This window comes from Diceros bicornis, chromosome 22, assembly GCF_020826845.1.
Source record: "Diceros bicornis minor isolate mBicDic1 chromosome 22, mDicBic1.mat.cur, whole genome shotgun sequence".
NCBI lineage: Eukaryota > Metazoa > Chordata > Mammalia > Perissodactyla > Rhinocerotidae > Diceros > Diceros bicornis.
The window spans coordinates 30,314,558-30,338,952 of record NC_080761.1 but is presented as its reverse complement, the minus strand read 5'-3'; the positions used below and the strand labels follow the sequence as shown (position 1 = coordinate 30,338,952).

The 24,395-nt window shown below is 39.6% G+C and overlaps 1 protein-coding gene across 5 annotated transcripts in view; it reads right to left on the bottom strand.

Moving 5' to 3' along the window:
* The window catches only part of UHRF2 (ubiquitin like with PHD and ring finger domains 2), a 102,249-nt gene extending 80,343 nt beyond the window's left edge, over positions 1-21,906 (bottom strand). For 2 of the 5 annotated variants that reach the window (XM_058565785.1, XM_058565784.1), the window contains exons 1-3: positions 21,409-21,904; positions 15,333-15,566; positions 3,930-4,189 (exon numbers count right to left, since the gene is read on the bottom strand). In XM_058565785.1, coding sequence (XP_058421768.1) covers positions 3,930-4,189; positions 15,333-15,566; positions 21,409-21,561 — 647 coding nt within the window. In that variant the 5' untranslated portion in view covers positions 21,562-21,904. Of the gene's footprint in view, positions 1-3,929; positions 4,190-15,332; positions 15,567-21,408 lie in introns of all 5 variants that reach the window. The other 3 variants (XM_058565782.1, XM_058565786.1, XM_058565783.1) reach the window with 3 other exon arrangements.
* Positions 21,907-24,395: the final 2,489 nt, after the last annotated feature.

Here is a 24,395-nt window from a genome sequence, read left to right as displayed (position 1 = left end):
AGCTGACAAGCCTCATCTAGACCTTATGATGGACAAACTACAAAATCTTCACAACAAACCCTCAACATTTCAGTCTATGTTCATCAAGGAATCTATAGAAAAGGGACCCTTACAAATTTTAAGATTTGAGTTTTACTATATTTTAAATAAATCTCTTAACAATCTGCTTTTTATGAACTTACAATGTTTTATCTATAATTTTGAGAGGAAAAATGGAGAAAGATTAGGAATCAAATGATTTCATGCACATTTTAGAACAGTGTCTACTAGTAGATTTTATTTGGCTTTTTTGGGGTTTTTTTTTTTTTTGAAACTCCTCTACCTAATAAGTAATATCATAAATCTGTAATACCTACCCATTTTTCATAGATTAAAAATTGTTTGTTTTTAACTCTGCTCTGACTGGAGTGGGGATTAAAGATGCAAGAGTATACCTATTTATCTTGTTCTGAGACAGCAACTGTTTTAATGAAGTTCATTTCAAAGACTGAGAATTCATCTGGTCTGGTAAGACATTAGATCTGTAGCTTCACCATAAAAACAGCTTTTGAACAGTGCCATTTTAAACTGACAGACACTGAATATCCCAAAAGAATTTCTGATGCAGGTTCCTTGGTCTCATGTACGATACCTCCCTGCCTTGGCTGAATGACAGCTTATTCAAACGGCACTGCTGCGCTTAGAAGTTTGGAGATATGATAATTAATTAAGCAGATTACTTTCAACTTACTCTAGTAGGAGAAAAATGAAGTTGGTTCATTGAGAGAAATGGTAGTACTTAGTATCATAAATGGGATGGTAGCCTACAAGCACTTAAAGCCTATTTAGTAAGTTCAAGTACAAAAATAGTTATCTGAGAAATACCATCTAGGAAGTAAAAATTATACTAAACTTAGAGGTCATCTAATCCAATCGCTCTAAGTTTATAAACTCTCTTTGCAATGTAACATCTCTACTAATTCTCCCTGTCCATGGTTGAAGATGGCCAATCCTTATTTATTGGCTACTTCTCAGGGCTGACAATTCTGTTTTTAGAGATTTAACTGGTAGGAGGCTTAGGTTATCCTGAAACTTACCTCCTCTGTTGTACAGAACTTCCTTCTAGACAGAGCTTTTAAAATATGAAAGTTATCACGATCCAAGTCTTTTCAAGCTAAATACTTAGTGCCTTCAGCTACTCTTCACGATGTAAAAACCACCGTTTTACATTTTTACTTTTTTGGTTCTACTTTGAAGATTTACCAGGTCCTGCTGGGATTGTCCTTAAAGCATGAGAGATGGAAAACAATATTTCAAGTAGCGAATAACCAGCCCAGTACAACAGCAAGATCACCGGGCTTGTTCGAGATATCTTACTTCTAATAAAACATCCTTACAGTATAACTATTTGATAGCCACATTCTACTGACTCACTTGGAGCTTACTACTCAATACAAATCTATTACTGGGGCAGGCCCCATGGTGTAGCGGTTAAGTGCGGGCGCTCCACTGCTAGCAGCCCAGGTTCGGATCCTGGCACGCACCGACGCGCCGCTTGTCAGGCCATGCTGTGGCGGCATCCCATATAAAGTGGAGGAAGATGGGCACGGATGTTAGGGCCAGTCTTTCTCAGCAAAAAGAGGAGGATTGGCATGGATGTTAACTCAGGGCTGATCTTCCTCACAAAGAAAAAGAAAAAGAAAAAAATCTATTACTATGCCAAGTCACACCCTTCAAAAACTCTCTTCAATGCATCCTCCATCCAAGGAAGGAAGAATTTGTTTAATAACTTATTGAAATCAACATGTATTTTACTATAGTTTTTAACTTACTTTTCTAGTAACCAGGAAGAATGAAACTTTAACAAGATTTGTTATCACATCCCTAATGGGTCATGATTCTTTCTACGTGCTTCACCAACCTTTTGTTATTTGGGACTCTTAACCAGAAGCTCATTCTTTTACCTTATACTTTCTTTTATACAGTCCAGAAGCTCATTCTTTTACCTTATACTTTATTTTATATAGTCCTTTTCTCTTTTTAAAGATGTGAATGACATTTACCTACCACCAAGCTTTTGTTATCTTTTATTTCTCAAAGAAAGTTCAGCTATCATATTTTTAAGCTGCCAGCACTGAAACATTTAACTTCATCATGTAAAACTATTCAGGACAGATAATTTTAGTCTCTCGTGCATGTTGGATTTAGACTCCCTTTTACTTACCTTCATTCTAATCAAGACAAATTTCTCTTTCATTTAAAAAATAGTCAAATAACACTCTAACATTATACCAAACTCAGGCCTATCCCTTGGAAAGTCTTAATCCAAAATTAATAAAGAGTCCATAAAACTGTAAAAATTTAATAAGCCTTAGTTCACTTAGTATTTGAAGCTTATGTTATTTCTATGTCATATCATTCTATACAATACTTTTTGCCAAACAATAACTCCTTTATTGGCCAGAATCAGGCTGTAGGTAGCAGTTTTCTTAGTTATCTCTTCTCTTCTCCAAGAAAAAAAACTCAAAGCAAATCATGACCTCTACTTGTTGACAGCAGATATACAGATAGCTCAAGTACCCCCCACCTACACTATCTTGCCTCTTTGCCATGGCATTCATAAACCCAGAGACCGATTATAATAATGCACCACGTAATGATGTCTCAGTCAATGACCAACGATATATATGATGGTCTCATAAGATTAGTACCATATAGCCAAGGTATGTAGGAGGCTCTATCATCTAGGTTTGTGTAAGAACGCTCTATGATGTTCATGCAACAACAAAATAGCCTAACAATGTGTTTCTCAGAACATATCCCCGTTAAGTGATGCATGACCGTACTATCAACACAACTCCAACTCCTTTCTATCCCAGCCTTGATTTACCAATATTGCCAGTCCTGGTCAATCCTAGATCTTAATACTCATTCTAGTTGTTGGTTCTATTAACATCTACTATGATAAAAAGCAGTATGATGGCTTATCCGAAATAAGCCACGTTGGCAAGTTAGCCACAACCATAAAAGTATCAGAAAAGTAAAGATTAAAGGGATCTATTACTGACCCCTTTCCAGGTATCCTGGAAATCTGAGTTGACACCAACTCACAACTTATACCATTTTGTGGTAGGAAAAAATATCAAAACCATTTTAGGATCTCGAACTTTTATACACAATAAGGATTTGGCAGCATAATATTTTCCATACGTATTAAGGTATCACCTGAGGGCTGACTTAAGTTCATTTAGTGTGTTAAATACTAAATCTGTCCCAATAGTAACTTTTATACTAGGATTTTAAAAAGGTGAAGAAAATGATAATTCAGTGTTAGAAGCTAGGCTCTCAAGGCAAGTTCTTAATACTGTTTTCATACAAACATTTAGAAACATTTCATTGGGGGAGAGGGATTGAAGAGTGACTGCTCGGTAGGGGGTTTTCTGGTAGGGGGAGATAAAAATGTTCTGCTATTAGTTTATGGTAATGCACAATCCTGTGAATACACCAAAAAATAGTGAATTATACCCTTTAAACAGGTAAATTGTATAAGTGAATTATCTCAATAATAAGTTGTTTAAAAAATATTTCAACCACATTCTAGTAGCTATTACACTAAATATTATATACTTTCTAAATTATTAAAATACATATCAAAAAACCTAATAGAGGAAGAGACAAAGAGAAACCCTTACATACTAAATTAAGCCAGGTATTAGGACACTGAAAACAACACATCACTTAGGAGCCAGAGATGACTGAGTGTTAAGGAGCCCTTATTATATTACAACCACTAAACAAACAGAAACATAACAAACAGATGGTAATAGACTGAACACGACCCCTAAATGATTTCTTCAGAAAGACTATTATTTGAAAACAATCTTGAAATGGAAGGCTTTGCCTCTATAAACAAAAACATGAATGAAGTCCTCAATAGCATGAGCACTTACTCATCATACTCGATATGATAAATAACGTCTTCATCAGCAGCAACAGAGTCTGAATTAGACGTAGAGGGTACACTGTCCAATTTATTTGTGTTCTCTTTGGAATTATGATTTACATTTCCATTAGTCCTTTTATAAGAACTGCCATTCTTCAGTGGAGTTTTGCCACGTGAATGTCCATCAGAAGCTCTAGTAACGCTATGTATACGTGCTTCAAACCAAGCACCAAGGCCGACATCTCTGGCATCCACCAATTCATTTACCTAAAAAAAGTTTAAAATTAGTTAATGAAGCTAATTTCATCTACTGCTTCAAAAACCTTAATATAACTCAAGTTATTTTGAGCATCATCATGGTTAACAATATTTTCAGCTACTCACGTTTAATTTCAGAGTCGATTAAAACTATTCTTTGGATTATACTGTCAAATCTGTTATTCACTAATATGAAAATTAACTTTCCTCCCAATTTCCTTCAATGAAATAGGTGTTTTCATTTTAACTACTCCTTACCTGTGTCTACATTAGACTTTTAAAAATGTAATTCTTGTGTACCCAAGAGTCCTCCTGGCAAGTCATTCAATAAGAATGTCACTAACGAAAAGCTAGGACTTTATAAACTATTATGACTATGTTATTAATTTGTTCCATTAATTTTTTCAGACTCCTAAAGATAATTTACACAGTCAGTCCAATCGGAAAAGAGTAAAATATTAAACAGAAAATGAAACTTGAAAGTGAGGGAATTATGCACACATACAAAGGGAAGAATCTAGTGAACCTATCTATACAAAATGGGGTAAATTCCACCAATACTTAGAAACTCACTAGCAAATACATTATTTAGTATCTCAAAGAACAAAGCTAAAATAGCAAAAGAACAGAGGTATAAGATGCAAAATGGATGTAGTCAAGTCTAGTGGATGTTCCAGAACTGAACTGTGCAATCTGACAAAAGGAAAATAGAGTATTAGAAAACAGGTATACCAGAAGTTAAGAGTTACAATATGGAAGCTGGTTTAAAAAAATCCTCTCCTAAAAAACCTGAGGAAATTGGCCTTAAGGTCAAGGCTCTTTCAGGAGCAATAACCAAAAGGCAGCCCCAAGTGATAAGTCCTTAAAAATAAAAAAATGACATCACTAATACAAGATCATCACCTAATCAAGCTAGCTCTTCCTGAGGGTATAAGAGATCACTTAAGGTATCCAATAGAATTCGGTCAGATGGTATAGTTTGGGGGCAGAGGGAATATATACTAGAAGTTAAATATCCATATGCAAGGCTCCTTAACTTAAGCTTATCTAACTCTAACAACCTTAATTAATAATTCCTATTTTACAAGATAAGGAAACAAAAGCTCTGACAAGTTAACTTGCTCCAAATGAAAACTAATGAAATGTAAAGCTAGGATTTGAAGACATCTCGACCTTGAAGTTTATGTTCTTGCCACTGTATCATGAAAGCTTGATGACAAGACAGGTAAATAGGAACTTCAAAGGTCAAGTGATAAACTTAGAAACAAGGCATTAAAAATGTAAAAAGGTTTCAAACCACCAAGCTAACACAGAAGGTAGAGAGTGTACAGACAAAACTAAAAATTATTAACTATCACTACCACCAGAAGAGGTACAGTATTTGACCAAAGGCACTGTATGTAACAAACACGGTAGCACTGAAACAGCTTGAAAGACATAGGTTCAATGTAACATAAGAAGGAAGAGTTGAGGAGAAAAGAAAAAGACCTAAGGGCCAACCAGGCTAGACATAACAAAGAATCAGAGATGGAACAAGGTATATATTGCATAAATCAATTCACGCATTAAATGGACACAGGCTCTTTTCCTCCATAATAGTCAATGACAAGTTTAAAGACATTTGGTTTCTTACAGGCAACACTAGCTAAAACAAAAAATAATCAATGTCAAGGTCTATCATACTTGGGAGAATAAACTGAGGCTACTACTCTTTCATAGCAAATCAAAATGTAAGAGGTTTCACATAGCACCCCACCATTATTATTCTAGCCGAGAATGGGGCATATAGTTCATACTAAACCTGTAACAGAAAAAATACGTTTAGCAATATAAATCTTACTATCGAACAGTAAGAGGTAAAAATGAAATAATTAATTTGCATATCAAACATAAACTAGCAGGCAAATCTAGTATCTGGATACCTCAATATTTGGCAACACAATTAGAGTTAATGAAAATCTAAGTCAATCCAAAAATACTGCCACTGTTTAAACATTACACACAAAAGAGAACACGTTTGCTTATAAAGCTAGCTAGGGCATTCTTCGAGAACAGTAACCCTACTTTTATAACTGGAAACAAGAATTACAGGGGCTGGCCCGGTGGTGTAGTGGTTAAGTTCGCATGCTCCACTTTGGCGGCCCGGGGTTTGCAGGTTTGGATCCTGGGCGCGGACCTACACACTGCTTCTCAAGCCATGCTGTGGCAGCATCCCACGTACAAAATAGGGAAAGATGGGGGCTGGCCCAGTGGCACAAGCGATTAGGTGTGCGCGCTCCGCTGTGGCGGCCCAGGGTTCGCCAGTTCATATCCCAGGCACGCACCGACGCACTGCTTGGCAAGCCATGCTGTGGCAGCGTCCCATATAAAGTGGAGCAAGATGGGCATGGATGTTAGCCCAGGGCCAGGCTTCCTCAGCAAAAAAAGAGGAGGACTGGCAGATGTTAGCACAGGGCTGATCTCCTCACAAAAAAAAAAGAAAAAATAGGGGAAGATGGGCACCAATGTTAACTCAGAGCCAATCTTTCTCAGCAAAAAGAGGAAGACTGGCAACAGATGTTAGCTCAGGGCCAATCTTCCTCAGCAAAAAAAAAAATAATAAAATAAAATAAAAATGACAAATACTCCTATTAAGTATAGTTAACCACTCATGACAATGCATATAAACTGAGTAAAAAAAAAAATCCTTTTAAATTCAAAAGTAGGGCCGGCCCCATGGCTTAGCGGTTAAGTGCGCGCGCTCTGCTACTGGCAGCCCTGGGTTCGGATGCCGGGCGCACGCCGACGCACCGCTTCTCCAGCCATGCTGAGGCCGTGACCCACATACAGCAACTAGAAGGATGTGCAACTATGACATACAACTATCTACTGGCGCTTTGGGGAAAAAAAAGGAAGAGGATTGGCAATAGATGTTAGCTCAGAGCCGGTCTTCCTCAGCAAAAAGAGGAGGATTAACACGGATGTTAGCTCAGGGCTGATCTTCCACACACACACACACACACACACACACACACACACACACACACACACATTCAAAAGTAAAGTTTCTGCACATTACACAGGCATACTAAGTTAGGCCAAACCCAAATGGGTCAAACTGCATGCAAGAGGTTAAAGCCTCTTTCGTAAAGCCTGGGTTTTGAAGATGGTTCAGAAGAGGATACTTAAACTTGTATGATTAACATGAAAACAGAGGATACTGCCATGGTAACTTTCTTAGTAGTAATCCAGTTGAAATTAAGAACCAAAAAGTATGTCCAAATCTGCAGAATATACAACACTAAGAGTGTACCAATGTAAACTATGGACTTTCAGTGAAGCTATGTCAACGCAGGTGCATGAACTCTAACAAATGTCCCACTGTGGTGGGGATGTTGATAATGAGGAAGGCTATACATGCGTGTGGGTAGGGGGTATATGGGCAATCTCTGTACCTTTCATTCAATTTTGCTGTGAACCTAGAACTGCTCTAATAAGCAAAGTCGAGTAAAAAAAAAAAAAGAACTGAAAAGTAATCAGCCAGAAGAGATCTCGCAGCAAAAAAGCAGATGGGATGACAAAGAGGAAAACAGAATATGGGGGGAGGGGGGTCTCAATTGCTCCCGCAGAATTTTTTTTTGTGTGTGTGAGGAAGATCAGCCCTGAGCTAACATCTGCCAATCCTCCTCTTTTTGCTGAGGAAGACTGGCCCTGGGCTAACATCCGTGCCCATCTTCCTCCACTTTATATGGGATGCCGCCACAGCATGGCTTGACAAGCAGCGCGCTGGTGCGCACCCAGGATCCGAACCGGCGAACCCCGGGCCGCCGCAGCAGAGTACGCGCACTTAACCACTTGCACCACCAAGCTGGCCCCCAGAATTTTAATTTATGAAGGTGACTGACAACATGGGGAGTCTAATACCATTGGAAAATTGATTACATTTCCCAAGAAAAGGGGGCACTCCATGTAAGGCCACAAGGGAAAGCAACAGGTTAGGTCAGGAGGCAGAAGGAGCAAGGAGAAAGCATGGCCCAGAGACTTTATTAAGTTTTCCATGGAAAAGGCAAGTCAGGGCAGGGTATACATCTTAGGATTGGCTAGTTTGAATAATGTTGGCAGGCTCTGGGCTATAGGGGTGGTCTCTAGTTGTCTGATACCTGAACCCCGGATGGTTAGAGCATAGCAATGTTGGTTGGTCTGTGAAAGTAGATAAAGAGGTGGCTGGGGTTGTAGACTCTGGACTGGTTGGTTTGTATTTGAAAGGTGAGTTCACTTGCTTACTGTCTCTTCCTAGCTAGCCCCAAAAGAGGTAATCTATCCTCAGCCAGCAAGGGCTCCCCTAAAATGTCAAAACATAAAAGATAAAGGTGGGGGGGGACCACACACACCAATAATGCATATGTGAGCTAAAAAGTCATGAGATAAAGTTAAAAAAAAACAAAAACAAAAAACACAACCCAATCACATAAATCTAAGCTTAAGAGCTGGATTTATTCATATCAAAAATACAGCCACATTTACAGAAGAATATATCTTCCATGCCCAAGTACTTGATATAAAAAAAAAAAACAGTGAAGTATATGTGAGGATTTACTATATGATGGGGATACTTCTAAGCACTTTGTATGTTCTGTGGAAAACACACCAGCTCTGCAGCTAAACTTAGGTTTAAGTCCTTGTGTGTCACCTACCAGGTGTAACCTTGAACAAGTTATTTACCTGTCCTAGCCTCAGCTTCTTTATAAAATAACATACTTTACAGTGTATTAAGAAATTATGCGACAAAATCCACATGACATGTCAAGCTAGCAAGCACCAAGTAGGCACAAAAGAAACAACTGTATCCTTTCACTAAGTATAAGTATGTTCGATGTTAAGACTCATTAAAACTCAGAGTATAGTCTCACTGCTATATTCTGCTTAGTAAACATGTTAGCAGTTTAGTGTTATGTACACTATCTCCTTTAATAATTACGATACGAAGTCATTCTTATTTTCCAATGAGGTTCAGAAGTGAAACAGACTTGCCCTCAGCAGATACATAGCTAGAAGTGGGAGCTAAGCTGATAAAGGTTTCTCCAACTCTGAACATGATTCTCTCATTATACCGTTTCTTCAGAGGTACAAATCAAAATGGAACATCGTTTCATTTACAGAAAGTTTAGAAAGAAGAAAATTAGGGATGCAGACATATGTTAAAGGTTATTATGAGGTTGTTCAAGGGTAATAATAGGATAAAGTAAATAAAAAGCAAAAAATTGATTACCACAGAAGTTTGGGTAGTAGTTACAACTAGAGAAGAGGGAGTTAATCAACAGGGGGCACATGGGAAGTTCCTGGGGGTACTGCTGTTCTATTTCTTAATTTGGGTATTGTTTATGAACGTTGACTTCATAATATTTCATTAACCTCTACTCTTTTGTATTGTCTATTATGTTTCATAATCAAAAAGGTTAAATATCAAGAAGTGGAGTTGCACTGTAGACAAAAGACAGGAAAATACTAAAATATCCATGATTTTTACTTAATAATTATTGATAATTTTCCTCTTTCCTTTATTTCTCACAACGAGCATAAGAAAACATGTAAAAAGTTTAACAGTGCTATGCACTTAGCTAAACCCTAAAAGCTCACTATCATCCTTCTGAAAAGTTATTATTTAGGCCAGGATGACAGTCATTTCAACAGTAGGATCTTATGTGAGTCATATAAAGCTTCCACATCCAAAAACCAGAACTAAAATCAACTTAGGTATCAAAAGTCTACCTTGTTTCAGAAAATAAATTATTTCCTAGAGTCAGTGTGATTCAATCCGTGTTGTACAATGGGAAGATGGACACAGCCTCTGCATATTGGATATGGTATCTAGTATCTTAAAATATATGAAAAGATAACTGTAAATGACCAAACGTTGCTCAAAGTTATCAAATAGGGCAAACAAGAATGATATTGGATAATAACTTCAGATTAAAATTTCATCTTAATGTATTGAGTTTAAATGTTTACCTATGCCAGTTTTGAGTCACGCTAATTTGAAAATTCACTTTCTGTATCTGCTTATCATGCATGAGGTTCAAAGAAAATTTTAGGAAAAAGGAAGAAAAGCCCCAAAATTTGTTGGCTCATCCACAAAGCAATTTTAATTATACAAAGCTCTATGTACATAAAAGGAAAATCTTTACAAAAGTAAAGCAAAAGTAACATAGGCAAGAATTCAAGATAAAGGCAAAAAAATCCCTCCCAATTTTTAAGTGATCTAGAAACAATTTAATGAAATTTTGATATACTTACTATTCAGAGACTTGCTCTAAGGAAAACAGACAAATTCAAAGTGAATTCAAAACAATTCAAAAGTAGCAGGTTCTGAGCATTTTCAAGTCAGCCAAAAAGAAGTTAGTATCTAATAAAACTCCATGAAGGCAAGGGGCAATATCATTTGTTTACTACTCTATCTCTACTACCTAGTACAAATATATACTTGATATCCAAATATTCACTCAATGAATGAATTATCCAGAAATAAGCACTTCTATATGAAAAAAGTCACTAGTCAAAATTTCAAATACCTATGACAATTACTGAGCTTCATCAAAAAAAGCAAATAAATCTGTTAGGCTCTTCAACTAACAAGTTAAATGCAGCTTTGACTAAACATATTACTTTACAAATAACAGTAGCCTTTTGAGAGTTTAAGTGCCAGGTTTTAAGCATGTTTCTAAATGAGGAAAGGGAGACAATGTAAAATTTACTTGCCAAGTTTGTAAAACTCCGAAGAGGTTGAACTGGGATTTAAAACCAAGTCTGATGACAAAACTAAAGTACTTAACATCTATGCTATATATTAATATGAAATATAAGAGATGTTAAAAAAAAAAAAGTTGGCCGGCCCCGTGGCTTAGCGGTTAAGTGCGTGCGCTCCGCTGCTGGCGGCCCGGGTTCGGATCCTGGGCGTGCGCCGACGCACCGATTCTCTGGCCATGCTGAGGCCGCGTCCCACATACAGCAACTAGAAGGCTGTGCAACTATGACATACACCTATTTACTGGGGCTTTGGGGGAAAACAATTAAAAAATAAATAAATAAAAAATAAAATCTTAAAAAAAAGTTAGGTACTAGAAGTAGTCAACAGCCAAAGCACTAACACTGAAAATAAAAAGCAAAGATCTGCTGAGAGAAGCAGTTGCTCATGATGCTCTTCTGAGTTAGACTGAGGGGAGGGGATATAGCAAGGTACTGAGAAGTATGCTAAAAAGAAAGAATTTAAATTGACCGGAAATGCTCAACTTTGTATAATCGCAGATCTGTAGACACATAAACTGGCCCTCCTATGAAAAGAAATTCATACCTTCACAGCCCAAAACAAATCAAGTCAAAAGTAGCAGCTTCTAAATTTTTGCCCTTAACCAAAAAGTTAAAAATAATGTAAGCTTAATATAGATACAGATAGTTAAATATTTATAGATATATGTATATACAGGAGTTATATTATACACAGATATATTTCCTTGCTTCCTCAGCTGAGGGCCTTCAAAGCAATGACTCCCTAGTAGAAAGGAGCATACCTAGAGCTTGCATCTTGGTTTCTAATACCATTCTCCAATTAAAGGAACTAAAACTCCTTGGAGAAATGGTCGAATCCAGGACTGGGGCAGGAAATACTTAAGGTGAGCTTGGAGCACCTTCTAGTGCCAGAAAGAAAGTGCTTTAACAAAAACAAACAAAACACACCACAATAATGGGAGTATGTCGAAGGGACACATGAAAAAAAATAGCCATATTTATGTAAATAAATGACTGACTGAATAAATAAATGGGGGAGAAGAGACAAGTCTCCCATGTAGAATTCCCAATAATTTTTGTAGATAACCTGCCCTCAAGGAAGTGGAGTACCTAACTCCCCACTCCTTAAATGTGGCTGCATATAGTGACTTCATCTCAAAGAACACAGTATAGAAAGGGGGAGGGGGGCGATTAACTTCACAGTGAGGAAGCCTGACAAATACTACCTCAGCCAGGTGATTAAGGTTCATATTAACAGTGGTAAGTCATTAAAACATAAGTTATAGCCAGCAAATGGAATATTGATAGTATGTGCCCTAGACACGATGTGATGAAAATAGCACTTCACCTCCATGGTCCTCCTCTCAAAATTATGTAAATCCAGTCTAACGATGAGGAAAACAACAGACAAATCCTACTAGAAGGACATTTTACAGAATACCTGACAAGTACTCCTCAAAACTGTGAAGGTCATCAAAAACAAAGAAAAGTCGGGGAAACTGTCACAGTCAAAAGGAGCCTAAGGAGATACGACAACTATTCAATGTCACACTAATGTAAATGTAATGTAGTATCCTAGATGGGATTCTGGAACAGAAAAAGGACACTAGGTAAAAGCTAAGTAGATACAGTTCAGTAATTATAATAAATGTACTAATGTAAGATGTTAGTAACAGGGTAAACTGGGTGTGAGATATATGGAAACTGTACTATCTTCCCAATTATGCTGCAAATCTAAAACTGTTCTAAAATAACTAGTTTATTTAAAAAGTAACAATGTAAAAAAAAATCAACATAGAAGGTATTGGTAACTGAAAAGGATGAAATCAATGGGTGATGTAGACAACAATATGGCAAGTGGGCTTTCAATATTAACAATTCTGTCTGAATTACGAGCACTACATAAAGCACGGTTTTAATTTACATAAGTCTTGCCCATATCATGTAAGTTTATTCTCAGGCTTTGTTTTGTTATTGACAATTTTTTTTCTCTTTTACTAAATGATTGTAGCAAGGAAAGCTATTGGTATTTAAATAGCCACCTTACTGACTACTCATAATGCTCTAATATGTTTATTTTCTCAACTTTTCCAGGTATTTATGACTAACAACTTAGCCTTCTCCAATATTTACACTTTGTTTTTTTCCTATCTAGCACTTCTAGAAAGATTTTAAACAACAGTGGCATTAACCAGCTTCCTTGTCTGGCTCCTGTCTTTAATGGGAATGCTTCTGGCTTTCCCCCCACCATTAAGGATGATGCTGGGTGTGGTTTAAAATATTCATCTATTCCATCTGTTCCTCTTACCAAGAATTTTTTTTTAATCAGAAATGGATTCAAATTTTTATTTAGATGCAAAAAACATTTTCAATTAGATCATTTGTTTTATTTGGTTTATTAATATGATAAATTATATTAAAATGAACTATTCTGCTTCCTGACAAACCATACTTGGTCAAGGCATTATGTTCTTTTAATATATAGTCATAATTTTATTTGCTAAACATAACTTAGGTTTTACATCAATATGTAATGATACTGGTGTGCTTTTTGCTATCTTTTAGTATCAGTGTTATACTAAATTTATAGAGCAATAGGAAGCTTTCCTTTTATTATGTTGTGGGTCAATTTAGGTAACATCTTAACTATCTATTCTTTATAGCTTAAAAGCAATTCAGCTGTGTAGCCACCCAGGCCAGGTACTTTTGAGATATAGCTTTTTGCCAGTTTTCTGATTCTTTCCAGATATACAGATCTGTTTGCATTTTTCCATAGATCTAAAAGTATCACTATTTGTGCTTTCTTAAATAATTCAATTCATCTACCAATTTCTAATTTTTAGCCTTGAAAATACTCTGAAAAACTGACTCTGGGTCCCAATTTATCCCAACTGATAAAAGAATTAAGAAAAAATAGTTCTAAGGATAGGAAAGGATGAAGCAAAACTGTCACTCCATTATTTCTACAAAATTTATTAGAATTTGAAAAAGTTGGATACAAAAGTCAACAATAAATCAACTGCATTTCTATATATTGGCAAACAAATCTCAGTTTTAAAAGATAACCATTTCAGATAGCATCAAAAACAAAGCTACTAGAAATAAATCAAACAGATATATAAAGAGAAAACTGAGAAAGATGATAAAGATCTAAATTAATGAAGACATCGATCATGTCCATGAATGAAGGACTCAACATTGTAAAGATGTCAATTCTCCAAGCTGATCTATAGATTCATTCCCCAGTGAAATCCCACCAGATTATTTATCTGTAGAATTCTGACAAGCTAATTCTAAAATTTTTACATGCATGTGTTAGAAGCAAAACATCAAGAAACCCTTAAAGAGGAATTACATTTGGGAGATGGGGGAAACGGAGGTATCAAAATTGTCTACCAGGCTACTTACTACTTAGAATAATATAGGCACAGGGCAGACAAACAGATCAACGGAACAAAGTAGAGGGCAGTTTGGCAGTATCCTGTCACTGAACAACCAGCACTTCTATTTCCAGGTTAAAATTCCTAAAGAAATTCTTGAACACGTGCATGAGGATACACATAAAAGGTTCAAAACAGCACAGTTTTTAATGGCCGAAACTGGAAACAGCCCAAATAGCTATTAATCATGGATTAGATAAATACAATGTGGCATGTTAATAAAATGGAGTACGTAATAGGTGAAAAATAAAACACAGCTATATGTATGAGAATCCAAGTTGGGAAAAAGAATTCCATTATATAAAATTCAAATATAGGCAAAAGAAAACATATTGTCTAGAGACACATAAGTAGTAACATTAAAGAAAAACAAGACAATGTTCATACAAGTTGAACAAGCAGTTTATCTTTTAGGGAGATAGAGGGAGATGTGTTCTGGTAGCGGCACACAGGAGGCTTTAAAAAAGGACTGCCAGGGCCGGCCCCGTGGCTTAGTGGTTGGGTGCTCGCGCTCCGCTGCTGGCGGCCCCGGGGGGTTCGGATCCCGGGCGCGCACCGACGCACCGCTTCTCCGGCCATGCTGAGGCCGTGTCCCACATACAGCAACTAGAAGGATGTGCAACTATGACATACAACTATCTACTGGGGCTTTGGGGGGAAAAATAAACAAAAAATTAAAAAAAAAAAAAAAACTGCCATCATTCTACTTCTTAACCTTGGTGGAATTACACAGGCGTTTGCTTTATTATTCTTTAAACTGTACATATACATTTTATACATTCGTCTATATATATATCACAATTTTTTAAAGACTACTTTTAAAAGTTAAAGTATTAACAGCCCAGTCTTTACTTTCAAACGGCAATCAATGTTTACTTATTCACAACAGCCTGAAGAGAACAGACATCTGTATTCTCACAACTAACAAGAAGTTGAAGGCGACAACATACCTTATATATTCCAATGCCAGGATCAATAAGAAAATCACGAGTTGATGTAGATGGCTGATTGGAAGTTCCCACCCTTGGGGTTTTCTTTACTTTAGGTGGACTATTAGAATAGAGTTTGGCTTGTACATCAGTCTGTTTCGATGTGCTAGGAAGATCAGGGTCTGGGCGAACTAGTAGCTGGATTATGTCATTCAGTCCAACATCATAGTCAAATAAAGTATATCCGTTTTCCAACTAGAAAAAAGAAAAAGATTAAAATGCTTCTCTCAAAATTTGATCTTTCTACATCTTTAGTTACCCAAATGTCCTAGCCAAATTATTAAAATAAAATTCATAGCATTGCAATTTAGTGATCTTGAAACTATTCCTATTACTTCATGGCCTCTGATATCAGCATCTTTTCAGGACCTCAATAAACTCTTAAGATTCATCCCATGTTAGTTATAGGGAACACTGATAGCCACTGAAACCAAAAATGTATCACTGCTGCTATGACCTCATCGCTTAGGTAGAAAAACTCGATTTCTCACCAAGTTTTGTTTATTTTAACGAACAGTGCCTGAATCCTCAGCAAGAAAGAAAAAGTGAATTTTGAAAGTGAGTTGTTTTATGACCTTGTGTTCTTAAAGACATTAAGTTAACCATTTTATTTCTGAAGCACTGTCAGTAATTTTTCTTAAAAATCAAGCAGCAAAAAAAAATTCTAGCAGGAATCATTACAATTCTTCCTCATGCTATTCCACCTGCCTAAAGTTCTCTAATTCTATCCATTTGTAAAAGTTACCAAGTTGTATCATGGAAAGTCTTCCAGAATGAATAGTGAATAAATCATCTTATTTTGGCAAGGTCTCTGTAATGGATTGAATTGTCCCCCCAACCACCACCCCCTGCCAAAATATGTTGAAGTCCTGATCTTGAGCATCTCAGAATGTGATCTTATTTGGAAAAAGGGTTTTTGCAGAGGCAATCAAGTTAAAACTAGGTCATATGGGTGGGCCCTAATCTATTGTGATTGGTGTCCTTACAAAAAGTTGAAATTTGGACAGAGAGACAGACACACAGAAGGAAGATGTAAAGGTACACAGGGAGAAGACAGCCATGTGACTGGAGTGACATATCTACAAGCCAAGGAACACCAAGGATTGCTAGCAAATACCAGGAGCTAAAGGAAGCAAGGAAGGATTCTTCCCTAGAGCAGAGAGAGCATCGCCCTGCTGACACCTTGATTTCAGACTTAGAGCATCCAAAACCGTGACAACACATTTCTGTTGTTTTAAGCTACAGGTTTTAGTAGTTTGTTACAGAAGCCCTAGGAAACTAATAGTCTCCATTTTGTTTCTTTATAAAATTCAGGTGGCCAATTCACCATGATTCAATAAGAAAACTAAACTCCTTGAAGATCAGAACTATCATTTCCCCAGAAACATTACCAATTTAGTCACTGTTCATTTTTCCCCTTTGAGTGTAATACCTGTCACCATTCACAACTCTCTAACACAGTAAGACCATATTCGAGCAGTCAACCAAAGGGAAAGAATGAAAGTCTGTCTTTGAATGATAAACTCACTAAGGTACTAGATATTTTAATTCAAGTGGTCCAAGAACACACCTAGCACAATCCTGCACATGACAGGTCTTCACAAATGTTAAACACAACAAAGGATCAAGAAATACACAAGTTTCCAGTGGGAGAATTAAATGAGACAGTATCTCACAGGTTAGTTAACATGCTTATTCCAAATAAGCCTAAGGAGTCTCCCAAGTCAGTAAGCAGATAAGCCCTTATAGGGATAAGAATGTTAATATTGCTTACCTTATTAAAAAACAAGAACTCCCTCTAATTCTGAATTACTGGGGGAAAAACTCAAAGAGCAAAAAACTATACATTCACACCTTCATTTTGACATTCTCCAATAGCTCTCCCCAGCCCCAAAAAGTAAGCACTAATTTTGAAACAGCTGGAAAAGCACAACTTGATTAAATAAAAAACTGCTGTGCATTATAACAATTAGAAAAATGGAAGTGTTCAAAGTAGAAACTAAACTAACAGCATAGAACATGCAAATTAACTGGTAGGGCATTCTCCAAAATGAATATAGCCATTCAGGTGGTGAAATAATTGGAAACCCAAAGTGTTTCCATAAACATTCTTCTGTTGAAATTTGACGCACAAGAGTCAGAGGGACCTTGGAGGCATTCTTACACTCAACCCCTGACTAGTTTCTACCAAGTGATCAAAGTAAACATAAGCTGGTTTAAGCGGTACTTGGTTTGAAAGGAAAAGCAATGTCTGAAGTTGGAGTGCCAACATTAAGCTTATCAAGGTATGGGGCCCTATAACAAAAGTTAGGCCCACATTCACATGTAAACACCTTTCCTCCAACTATTCACGCTTGCTATGACAGCCACTTCCACCCAGATTATCTACTTCCCTAATTTACAGGTACCATTCCAGTTTTCCTAAAAGTAATTATTATCCATTGCATAGCAAGTTCCACACAGCTAGGCCATTGTGAAAAGTTGTAAAGAACACTAGAACGATTTGTTATTTGAAAAGTACTGAAGTTCTCCCAAACTTAATGAAGGTGTAGACTGCAAGTTATCTGTCACTTAAATTATGCTTTGAATGGGGAGAAAGGGATTGGTTCATTTAGAAATTACAACACCTATGAGTTTCAGGCGTGTAACTATAGTCCAATGTCTCAGGACCTCAATAAATTCTTAAGAATCATTCCATATTAGCTATAGGGAACACCGATAGCCACTGAAACCAAAAATGTATCACTGCTGCTGTGACCTCATCACTTAGGTAGAAAACCCTATTTCAGAAAATGTTTGAGAACTGCCATCTGAGACGACGGGGCTGCAGGATTTACAATACTAGAGAGCCAGGAATGGCTCTAGAACTTTTTTTGTCTTGCCAGACTGCATTCTTGAATTTTTATTGAGTTCACGGAAGAAATTCCACCTAACAGGAAGAAGTGCAACAGTGATGCAAGGGGGAAACTAGGAAGCAAACACCAAGTGGCAGGGGCTGAGAAGGCAGTGGGCAAGTCACCCCACAGGGGCTACCGATAGGGGATACAGGTGGAGGACGTGAAGTTAGTAACTTCCGTGTGTCTTTCACATCGTATTATATATACATAACACACATACACTTCTTTAACTAGGCAAACACTTTTATTTTGTATTCCACATGAAAACAAAGAGTCCGGGGGCAAAAGGCCACTATTCAGTTTTTCTTCAGCTCTGGGGCAAGCTCCACATCTACAATCCATTCTAAGGCTATCCTTATAGTGGTACAAGGGAAAGAAGGAAATGAGGGGAGAGAATCCTTTCAAAGTTGGAAAAGCTGTAGATTCTCAAAAGATTTAGAGATCCACCAACATAACTCTTCCTTTAAAAAACCCAATTCCCAGGGTGCCTCAAACTCAATCTCCCAGAGAAGGAGAGCCAAACGAGGTTACCCTACTCTAACCAGAACTTACAGCCCTGAATTGCTGCTCTTCATTATGACCCTCAAAAGTGGAGTCATTTACACAATTACATTGCTTCTCAAACTTAATTTGCATACAGATCACCTGCGGACTTCGTTAAACTACAGATTCTACTTCCGTAGGCCTGGCCTGAGGCTCCCAGGTGAAGCTAATGCTACTGATCCTGCTGATCCAGGAACCATACTTTGAAAAGCAAGAAAGTAGTAGGAGAACTGACTATACTTCAACATTCATTTTCAAACTCTGGTGTTCATCAGAATCTCCCATGGGATCTTGTTAAATTCAACTACCTGCAATTCTGGGGTGAGCCAAGCATCTATAATAAATATCCACAAGTGATTCTGATATACACCAAAGATTAAAAGTAGCAGACCTAACACAAGAAGTGCAGGGAGAAGGGGGAAAGGGTACCATTTACATCACAGACATTGTAAATTTGTTTTTATTTATGACATTTTTCACCATGTGGCAGTAAAGCATCTTGAGGAAGGGGTGCCTTTTGCTAACAAGCACAAAGGCATTTTATAGGATAGGCACAGCCCTGTGATGCCAATCCAGTAGTTGCCTGCTACAGACACACTACCCTGTCCGTGGACTGTGGACTCCAAAGACAAAAGGAGAATGAAGATAATAATTACTGCCATGGCTACCTGTCAGCTCATAAGGAAGTAAACACAGCTGGAGCAGTGTCTTCCTTCTCTGTCTCCAACTCAATGGGGCACCAAAAGTCCATTCTTCATCCCTATTGGCTTATCACTGAGCTGAAGAAATCAAACGAGTGAGTTATCAACTGTCCTGAGCTAAGAAGTACAAAATGTTGTTATCCTCAACAGTTTTTCCCTGAACCTAGAACCAGCTTTCTAGTTTACTGGAAGTCTACTTTGTTGCCCTAAATTTAACCCAATCCCTACCTTTCCCCAAGACAGCCAGGTGCATATTTTCTTTTAGCTGTTTGATAATCAGACTTTAGTGATGTTGCCCAGGAATACATTCTCATGCTTCATTCCTATCTCTAGTGCTGAAGTCACCAAAGTATCCCAGGAATTCATGTACTACTGTCCCTAGCTAGAAAATAAAATTCTTAAGACTTGATTACATGCTTTTCACCTCTGACCAAAAGATAAAAAGGTATCAGCCACCGGAGTCACAGCAATATAAAGCTACATAGTGTTTAACACACATACAATTATTTCAAAAGCAAAGTTTACAACTAAATTGAACACCTGTTTTTACAAGTCAAACACTAAAGGATCAATATAAAACTGGCTGCAAACACATATCAAAGATGCTATCACTTATTTAAAAACAAATTAAAACAACCTCTAGCTCCTTCTTTCCCAGAATGAAATCTTGTTACTCGGAAATTTCTGGGCAGTTTTCGAAGCATAAGCCTATGAAGGGGAGAAAAATATTCCTTTCAAATCCTTTGTGGCTGTAGGAAAACGGCTACTTCTACCAAATCAAAGAGAGCTACATTTATTTCAAACCACAGGACTGGAGCCAAACTGTGGTCTATCAACTGGAGGATGCCAACTTTTTTAGTGCATAACATTTTTTGAAAAAGACAAAGAAAGACAAGAAAAATAGGAGGGGTCTGAGTCTCTAGGTGTAGACTACTTCCTATCCGTGGGGGATAGGGAAAAATCTTCAATGGGCCAGACCACGGCCATACCATACAACGACCAGAGACGCCCACAAGACACCCTCACCGCCAAAAACAGTTTCAGCCTTCAAGTATGTACCGCTGGCTATGCTCCAGTTGCTGTGTTAAAAGCCTGGGTGAGGGGACTCTTAGAAGGTGACAAGTAAGAAGAGCAAACAGTCTTTTAGACTCCTTTCCACTCTGGGAATAACTTCCCCGGCCTATACTGGGCAGTTTAAATCCGGTCCCGGGTTACATCAATAGCTCCTTCAGCCCGGGTCTCTAATCTCCCCCAAGACAGGTTTCAATCCTAGGAGAGGAGGTAAGCGAGGGAGGCCAGAAGTTCCGGAAACCCTTCGAATCTTCAGTGTGTACAAATCCCTTCCACGCGAAGAGGCAGAGCTAAGGTTCTTGTGCCTGAGAGAGAGCAAGATGTAAGTTTCCCCCTCCTACTTGGGAGCCAGGAGCGCGGAAGAGCCACGGAAGCGATGCGAGCCGTTAGCCGGGTCAGCGCTGCCGGGAGCCGGAACCGCCGGCCCTCCCCACCCGCACTGTGGCATGGCCGCCAGCGCCCGCTGCCCTCCCGGCCCTCCAGGGGCCCCGGACCCCGCCAAACGCGGGAAACGAGAGAACCCAGGCGCTCTGATGAGCTGTGCCTGCGGCTGCTGCCCCACTAGGAAAGGGCGGTCAGGTCTGCGCGCTCAGGGCGTCCCCGCCTCCGACCCCGCCGGGCGCACCTGCTCTCGGGGCTGGTGGGGACCCTGCTGCGCCCCCTCGGCGGGCCCTGGGCCCGCACTCTGAGCCTCGCGGGCTGCCCACCCGAGGTAGAGCCAGGTGCGCTGTGCGCGCGCGGCGCCCCAAGTCCTCCGGCCCGCCCAGCTCACGCGTCCTGGAGGTTCACACGGGCTCCCCGAGGGGCGCGGTGGGCGCGCCTCACCTGCTTGCCCCGGTAGAAGAGGCGCTGGCACTCGGGCCGCACGTCGAACAGCGCCCACACCCGCTCGCGCAGCTCCTCGATTGTGGCTTTGCGAGACACGTCCTCAATGGTGCGCGTCTGGGAGCCGTCGATGGTGCGAACCTGGATCCACATCTTTGCGCCGGGAGAAGGGACCGGCCCCGCTTTGTCTCCCCCTGCACTCCGGGCGCCGCGCCCCGCCCGGCCCGCGCCGCTTCCCCAGCGGCTCTGGCTCTCCGCGGTCGGCGGGCGAGCGCGCGCACAGGCGAGGCAGACCGACCAGACGCCGGGCCCGACAGGCGGCGGCGACTCCTAGACCGCGCGCGCCCTCCCAGCGGAGCTGAGAAGGGAAGGAAACCGGAACTAGTCGCAGGCGCCGGCGCCACCGCAGCCCCTGCCTCACAAATAGGAAGAAGCCTTGTCTGCGCCGCGCGGAGTGTTTACTTATAGAGCTCTAGCTCCCACATGGAGGTCACGGCGCCAAGCCGGATCTCGCGAGATCCACGCTGCGCTCCGCCTTAAAGAGGAAGCTGCTGGGGAAGTAGCTACAGACCAGAGGGAACTAAAATGGGCGGGTGTGGGGAGGGCAGGGCGGCGCGGGGGGCGGTGCTTTCGGGAGCCGTTATTTGCCCCTCCGCCTGCACCTGGGCTCTGGACACGCCCTCTAGCCTTTGGGTTTCGAGAGGTTACAGGACCGCCCACAGCAGTTGCCGTTTTGGTTCTGGTTTCGGGACCCAGGGGAGGACCGGACTCCTCAGGCCTAGCGGATACGGTTCTGTAGTCTCAAAAACATACCAAAAATTAGAAACTCTGACGTGCACTTGTATGATCATGAAAAGGGGGTGCAGGCGAGCGCGGCCTAAATTTCTGAGAAAGCACATAAGGAAATGAGCCCGCTCAGCCGGACACCGCCAGCCACGCGGCCTGGCGGGGCCGGTCGACAGGAAAGGCCCCGGGGACCCTTCTGCTTCGCGAACTCGTTTCCCGCCGGGCCCAGATGCTGCCTTCGCGCGGCAACCCGCTTCTTGGGGTTTCCCGCCGCCGGCCTGAGGTGGCGGCCCCGGGCCCACAGGCCGCGGGTCCTGCTGGGATCGCCCTCGGGCCTGGCGAGGTCACACCCAGACTTCCGGCTACAGAGGTGGTGGTGCCGCCGCCCGGAGGGCCGCTCCACGACCGGACGTTTCTGTTTGTGTGGCATAAGGGATTGCGGGGTCAATGGAAAACACTTTTAAAGGATGCAGAGCTACACGCCTCCGAAGAAAGAACTCGAAGGATCCCACGAGGAGTAAATTCTCAGAAATAGGCCCAACGCAGCATTACCTAATAGTGGACTTATTTAAAATGAAAATATGTCTTCACAAAAAGGAAGAGAGCATCTGAAAGTAGAAAAATATACATAAAAAATTTGGACTTTATATTTGTCAAAATCCGTAACATGAATATTCAGGCTGGTGCTAATTATTACCGTAAAGATAGAGCAGCATTTTTGTAATAAACAGTTAAAATAATTACAAGTACAGAGAAGTCCAGTAGTATCATAAAGAAAGATGGCTCAAGACGGAACAGAAAAACATGTACTACATATTTCGGGTTTGTGTCCTTGCTGAAAATTTTACATTCACTTATATCCTCTAAATATAATTCATCTTGTCTGCTCCTGAATTAAGTAAAACAAATATTAAGTATTCATTACACGTGTAAATGAGATGATAGAGTTATGTAAAGCACGTTTATAACCTGCTCCAACAAGGGATAGTTATTTGCTATTATAAGGATATTCTGTGCCCTTGTGGGGCCATATTAAGAATTTCTTTTTTTTAATTCCCTGCTCACAAAGAATTTACAAGCTAGTTCAGATAAGATTCCAAAAAATGAAAATATTAAAGAATAATTTAGTACTAAACAGTCTGCTATTGGTTAAATATAATAGCAATTAAAGATGAGAGAAAGCGGTCTAGAATGATCTGGGAGTTTAATGATAGGGGTACAACTTGACCTGAGTTAGATGGTATACTGTAATGGGGGCAGCATTTAAAGGTTCAGTTCATGGGTTGAGGTAGACCTAAACCGTAATCCTAGTTTTGCTGTTTACTTAAAATGTGATATTGGACAAATTATTTGCTTCAATTTCCTCAATGTAAAATGGTGCTTATAACATCTAATGAATGTAAAGTGTTTAGCATAGTGCCTATCCCTTGCCAGTACACAATAAAATATTTTCATGCTATTATTATGGAGAGGATTTAGATAAGCAGAGAATGCCCAAAGAGGAGAGAGTGCTTAAGCAAAGACAGAACATATGCATTTTTACAGGTCAGAAATGATTGCATATCAGAGAAAGGTTGACTAAATAGAGAAGGGCAGAGTGTGAAGATTAGCATTCAAAGCAGTAGATTTTTCGGCCCCAGGGAGAAACTAAGGTTTTTAAAGAGTCCACTGATGTGATTAAATATGCATTTGGAATGACAGCAGAAGGAATGTGGAAGGATGCCTTAGGGAAAAACTAAGGGAGAGGAAGAGAAAGGGGAGATGTTGTCTGAAAGCTTAGTGTAGAGGCAAATTGTGTCGATTTTGGTGAAATTTGTGGCAGTGGGTAAGAGAAGAAAGGAGAAAGAGAAGATTCCAGAGTATTCTAGAAAATCAAGCTTATCGGACTTGTAGAATGTAGATATGAGGGATGAGGAAAATGGAATGCTGAGAATAATTTCCAAGTTTCTACTTTGGGAGATTTACATGGATGGCTTGGGTAGATGGTGATGCTCTTAACTGAACTAGAAGAGGAGGCAAGTTGGGAAAATGCAGTGAGTTCCATTTGAGCTGTGTTGCATTTGAAATGCATCCAAAATATACCTAGATGGAGATATCTAACTGACAGTTGGAAATACAAGTCCAAAGTTTTGAAGGGAAGTAAAAAACCTCTGAAAGAGGAACTAGTCAAGACCTCCTGTACTCACTCCCATGAGATGACT